This window comes from Acyrthosiphon pisum, chromosome X, assembly GCF_005508785.2.
Source record: "Acyrthosiphon pisum isolate AL4f chromosome X, pea_aphid_22Mar2018_4r6ur, whole genome shotgun sequence".
NCBI lineage: Eukaryota > Metazoa > Arthropoda > Insecta > Hemiptera > Aphididae > Acyrthosiphon > Acyrthosiphon pisum.
Window position 1 is genome coordinate 125,269,719 of NC_042493.1, and position 6,976 is coordinate 125,276,694.

Below are 6,976 nucleotides of genomic sequence, written 5' to 3' on the forward strand. Positions count from 1 at the left end.
ATAAATTATAAATATAAATACGCTTCTAATGAACTTAGAATAGTGGGCTGGGCCCTCCCCAGTCCGCCCCTGATTTATGTACTGCAAAAGCAGAAGTAATAGGTGCATATTATTAACATGTTAAATTATTAGTCTTAATGAAACTTGAAAATATTGGTACCTATTTTAATCTTTTTTCCATTGACGTTTTCGCTTATCTATTCACTGTTAACGATTCCGGTTCTATATAAGTCGTACAAAACGAACTTTTACCTAACTAATATTGATCTGCAATGTTCATGACATGAAAAAAAAAATGAAATAATCATAAACATCCTATAACCCTTTACTCTAACAATATCGATCGATTTTTTATCAATGATAGGTACCTATAGCCTTTTCGGCTTTTCCACAGAACGTTCTACTATTATTTTGTTTGCGGATGATACCAAGATTTTCAAATGTGTTAGTAACAATTTGTTGAATGCCAAACTTTTGCAAAATGATCTTGATTGTACTCCGCCAATGTAATAAGAAAAATCAAATGCAAATTTGTATGTGCAATTATTATAATTATATATATGTACCTACCTACATTGTACATACTTCAATAATATCAAATTAACTTACCGATGGTTTTATACCCTTTTCTATAAAACATTCTACTATTATTTTAGATTGTGAGTGGAGCGATGAATGTATTAATTTTACAATGATGTGTCTTTTACTTTTTTATACATTTTTTTAAAATTTAAAATATAAACTTGTGTCTGTCATCAACTACAAAGTAAAAGTGTTCTTCAACAGTTCAACAGTATATTTTCTGATAGGAAATGAATCTAATTGGTACTTTGTTCGAGATTAAAATGATCTCAGAGTTGAAGAATGTAAATCCTGTGGGATCTTGTTTAATTATCCTCTTAATTTTTTTTATATTTTGAGAGCACCACTTCAGGCAAAGCCCTCCGAGAGCTAGGTAGAGTTTAATCTTTGTAAGGAACGATAACCCTTTTTTATTTTTAACATTCGAGCACTAATTAGTTAGAGTCTAAGTTCCAGTGCATGTGTTCTATTATTACACCGTTCTCAAGAAATACAAAATAACGAAAGACTAACAAATAGTTTGGTCATCCGGAGTTCTTTTGTTTGCGGGCTGCTGTTATACCCGGAACTATTATACACGTCAACAATTTTATATTTATATGTATACCTGGATGGCTATAACATGCCCAGTAAGCCTTCTTCCTTTATTCATCCACATATTATGTGATCTGCTACAGGACTATAATGTGGCGATATGACCACCTGTTTTCTAAATAATGAATCAGATCATTTTATTGATAATACTAACGTATTGTGAGTGAAATTTTACCAAATAGTTTATAGATAATTTACTTGAAATTCTAAAGATAAACGTAAAACGACCATTAAATACTTTATAAATGAACACGAACAAGTGATTATAATTAAGTATTGAACATAAAATATTAGTTAATAACTACTATTATTTTAATATCAACGAATCAACGAATGTGTATGCATGATTATTGCAATTAATATAACTTTCAAAACAAAATTAAATAATATCCTTTTATTAGAATATTATTTTTAGTGTTTAAAAAGAAAAACTCAGACAATTTTTGTTCGAATTTCAATTACAATAAATTAACATTTTCAGAATAATTATCTGAGTCATAATGATTTGCGTTAAAATATATTTCGAAGAACCGATGTTAGTATCGCCACAGAATTTTCATTAAATCTTGTGGAACAATTGAGTATTCACAAATTTAATGAAAATTTAACTTTTTAAAGTTTTTCATTTTTGAGCTGTACATAAAAACCAAGTTGATTTTTTCGAAAACTGGCTACCTATATGTAATAATATTAATTAGGTATTGTTAATTCTTCAATATTTTTATTTTTCATTTTTTAAATTACAAGATATTTTTTACTTTTTATCCCTCAAAACACCAACTAGCTCCAAATTTCGACCATTGTCCCTTTAAGTGGAAAATTGAATCATTTTATTTATCTGCTTCAAAATCCAAAAACAAAAACAAAAAAAAATATTTTGAAAAAAAAACAAAAAAAATCATATATCATATATTGTACAATCAATACATTCGTCGCTCTGCTTAGAATTTAAAATAAGAATAAAGTTATGTTAAAAATCAATTAACAGATAAAACATTGAAAACGAATGCAATAAACACTATTACCAATAACCCTAAAATACGTGTCTGCATTGACATATTTTTTTCTATAACACATTTCATTGGTGAAAAAATAGTAGCAAAATGTGACTAAAATTATCTTCTTCGTTCTGAAAATATGATATTGCAAATGAGTCAAATCAATAATCATCTGTTGGAGGTAATAAAAACAATCGTACGATATTATTCAACATAATATGCTTTTAATAAAATTTATCATATTTTAATGATTCATTTTTTAAGTGTCGGGGACACCTCCTGTTGTTGAATTATCAACTCTACATTCATTTGTGCCCCGTCGAATTTTGAACAAACCCTTGTCTCCCCAATCTGCGTTCCACGAGTTGACCATCAACCAATAGAGGACTCCGTATTCTTCACCCCAACCGATCAGTTTCACGGAGTGTCCTCCTAAATATGAGGCATTTTCTGATTTCACGTAAATGCCTAAGAACAATCAAATTTACTAAAGAAAATTGTTGCGCAAAATTAATTAGGTAATGATGTATACTTCAACCTCAATCTTCATAATATTTTACCTGACTTGTAGTTGGGAAAATCGTCATACACATCAAACGATGCTTCAATTGGTCCGTAATTGATCACGTCCTTTTGAATACCTCTATATGTGAGGTAGTAATCGTCTCTCGCTACAATCATATTCTCAGCGTTTACAAACGCATTTAGCTCTATATGATAAATTGTAAAAATAAATCTCACTGTATCTGTGATCTTTGTTGAAATCGATATCTTCATCTCCGTAACATTTTTTCGAGCATTTATGATTTGATTCCATTGGTTGACCCGAGCATGTATTCTTTCCATCTTTATCATAAGGACAAGGTGGGACTCTGTACGGTTCACACCCCTAAAAATTATGGGTGGACAGTTATTTATTATAACCTGGGCCATTGGGGTATGACAGAACGCTTAACTTGTAAGCCATTAGATTTTTAAATGTGTATATAAAATTTAAACATTTTAAGTTTTCAAAATTTATTTTGGTTTTTCCAGAAACGTAATGTTTTCTGATCTTGCCCCATAGTTGTGTGGTTAGATGGAATTTGATGTATAAATACAACTACTTATAATAATTACTATAGTACCTACCTATTGTCCTTAAAAATATTATAATTTTTAAATGTTATATAATGTCTTTATAAGTAGATACCATTTATAAGTAGCCATTGTATATAGCGGACACCTCCAAATAATGGACGATTTCTGGGGAAAAAAACAACAAACTAAACCTCTGAATAGTGGACAAAAATTTGGAGACCAAACGTTTCCAATATTTAGAAGTTTCAGTTTGATTTGTAACATACATATTTTGATGTAAGATTGACCATTAAAATCGTATTACAAAAAGAGTTTTCCATCTTGTATCCCAGAGCATAGCCAGGATTTAAGGATCGGGGGATGGAAGCTTTTAATAAATACTTGAATATTGAAAAAATGTCTTAACACTTAAAAGTTTGACCATTTGAATTGTATATAATTTACATTTTTATAAAATGTTTAATTTGGTATCAAAATATGTATTTTTATTACATTTTATATTATACAAAACTATGAGCACTAGTAAATGTTCAAATAAACAAAAGTGAGAACAAAATCTAATGTAAATATCAATTTAGTACTCAGACGTTTTTTTTTTTTAATATAAAAAAATTATAATATTTAAATAGCCAATGCAAGTCAAAAATATTGTGTATTATCCACCTTGATTTTGAAGATGAGTTGGTGAGTAGTTTTCTCTCTTTTATCACTCTCCTCTCCAGTAAATACACTACCACTTAACTCTTTAGTGATAAATAAACTGCATAATTAATATATAATCCTTACAAGTAACAACATGTTTATAATAATATCTGTTATATATATGATATAACATGTTTTTTTTTCTATTAATCCAATTTAATACCTACTGTCCTAGAAAAATACTTAAAACAACTGTAAACTTAGTTACTATAGGCATAATCTGCGGAGAAAACTGGCAACTGCCGCTTCAGAAATTTAACTGAAGGTGCAATAGGATTTTTTTACATTATAGATTTTGAGTCTTACAACAGACCCTCCCCCTCCACAAATAGCTTACACCAGATTACGCCAATGAATATAGACTATAGATAAAATATAAATTGTATAAGTACGTCTATATGTTTAATAGGTATAATAGGTATATTTAATAAGTAAAAGGTATACCCATACAATATTTTTGAATTTGATTTGTCCCGAATATTTTTAGATTTTCCATGATAACTTATCGATATTAATGATTGGTGTGATATATGTGACAAGGAATGACAACGTATTAGGTAATACAATTATAGCCACTGTTTATAGATAAGTATTGTGTTTTACGGCAGTTAGCTTTACTTTTAATTGAAATACGACGAAAGCTCAGCCGTCATCTGTTCAATTCGTCTTACACATTTCATAATAGAGTTTGTAGATGACATTCATTATGGATGGATTGGTTTTATATTGTAAGTTGTTTGAAACCAAAGTCAGTTTTTGAGTGCATATGTTTTTAAGTAAAAGTGCATATTTAACGTTTTTAATGCATGCATATTTAGTAATTTTATAGAGCATAGATATTAACATACATATTTGAGCAATTAGAAGTGCATAAACATTCGTACCCTAATAACAAGTTATTGGGTAGGTACACATATTGTTAGTTATTAACAAACAATGTTCGTAGCTTACACAACGGTGATTTTAGTAATAACTATAGGTATCAATGAAATTGTTTTAATGTCATAATATGTTTTCATTAGTAATATTAAATACAAAGAGACCAATACAATATAATTGCGAAGGAATATAAGCAACAGATTATAATTTACTTACGATCCCCATCTTACCTCACAACTTCAACTTCACCAGTCTGCCTTAAAATATAAATTAAAAAAATCACCTCTCCTGATTTATAATTTCCTCCGGTAACAAGACCGTGATTTTTAAAACGCTTCCACGCTCTTATCGGGTAACCTCCGTTACATCCATTACCACACTTGTGACAGCAAAAAGTGATTTCTTCAGCGGATAAGAGTTGATTGAAATCTCCATTTGTAGCCACGCACAAGCGGTCCGCAAAAGCTGAGCTCGTCGACAACGCCTAATGAATTAACGTATTTAAACTTTAAAAGGATTCCACTCGGTGATTTTCTGTCTTTGTCGAACACGCGCGTGACATAGGATTTTAGACGTGTTCTTTGACAAACGTACCAATTGATCTAATGAAGCGATAAGAATTTTGAAAACAGATTTAAATTTGACGTCAAGTCTACTTGAGTCGACTTTTCCACATTTTTGATATCATCCCCCAAATTCCTAAAAACGTTATATTAAACAAATGAGTAATTAAAAAATGTTTGCATTTAAATGTTTGGATAAATTAAATCAAAAAATCAATAATGTGGGAAAGTCTATTTCAAGTAGACTTGACCACAAATTAAAATCTATTTTCAGAATTCTTATCGCTTTATTAGATCAATAATCGATATGTTTGGCAAAGAACACGACTAAAATCCAATGTGGCGCGTGTGTTAGACAAAGACAGAAGATCACAGTAGGTATCGAATTTGTTAAGGGGACTTTGATACCCGCACGTGAAGTCTCCGTCTGCAAGTGCGTAAAATAGAAAATTTTACGCTCAGCAGAACACGTATAAATCCGTTAGTTTAAAAATCAGAGTGAACTGACCTCTTATAAAATGTTAAGATAAGATTATAAACTAAGCAACCCCGTGGGCTTTTCATTATATTTCAAGGGGCGTGCTCGTGTGTCTTTATTAAGGGGCAATATTTAGGCAATATGCAATTTCGTTATCGCCGCCCATGGCATCTGTGTTAGTCGTCAATGATGATTAGTGTGAGTGTGATTGTATGCGGGTACCGGGCAACTACGCACGCACTGCACGAACGCACATTTCAACGGCACCGCCGACCAAAAATAAAATAAATGATTTTTTGCTCAAAACAAATTTTACAGGGAAAACTCTCGCGTATCGTAGACTGGTCTGATTTTATGAATTTTTTTTTTGTTAGAAGAGGAGAATTTTCTAAAGGGTGCATTGAATTTTGATTTTTAATTTCGTTGTTTAAAACAAACATAATAAAAATAACAAAATCTTGTGAAAACTGGACATATTCAAAACCGTATTTTATGGTTTGGAAATAGAATTTTGAAAATCCAAGTTCAATGCGCCCTGCAAGAAGTTTTTCTCTTCCAAAACAAAAAAAAATTATCGAAATCGGATCACTCTGTGAGACAGGTTTTTGAGCAAAAAAAACAGGTCACGTGCAGTCTCCTTAATTGTAAAGCGAGTTATGAGTAAGTATTTAAAATTATAAATTGTTCGTACATCTTAAAATAAGCATAACTCGTTTTGAAATTAAAATATAATAAAAATCCCATGGGATTGCCTAGTTAATAGTCTTACCCTTAGATTAATATAAGGGATCAATTCACTCTAATGTTTAATCTAACGAATATACTGTAATATTCTCGATGTTGGGCTGGTCAGATTAATATTCTGATAGCCGTTAACTACGAGTATATTATGATTTTGCAGGAGGCGAGACCGCTCGTGTTGATGATGAAGTTGTTGACAGGGTAGTTATAAATGAATGTACACAGATGAAAGATACTTTGTAGTTTTATTTAAATGCTCTTCAGTAATAAATGACAAGTTACTACACAGAGTGACGTGAAGTGCTTGTTGTGCTCTGGAGTAGACACGTCTGAATACAGGCTGTTTCAGGCTCCCTTTT

The 6,976-nt window shown here is 30.6% G+C and overlaps 1 protein-coding gene across 1 annotated transcript in view; it reads right to left on the reverse strand.

The window, feature by feature from the left end:
* Positions 1-2,378: 2,378 nt before the first annotated feature.
* Catb-3098 (cathepsin B-3098) overlaps positions 2,379-6,976 on the reverse strand; it is a 10,970-nt gene continuing 6,372 nt past the window's right edge. Inside the window, 4 exon segments of the mRNA NM_001126149.1 lie at positions 2,379-2,642; positions 2,735-2,845; positions 2,916-3,063; positions 5,119-5,319. Coding sequence (NP_001119621.1) covers positions 2,434-2,642; positions 2,735-2,845; positions 2,916-3,063; positions 5,119-5,319 — 669 coding nt within the window. The 3' untranslated portion in view covers positions 2,379-2,433.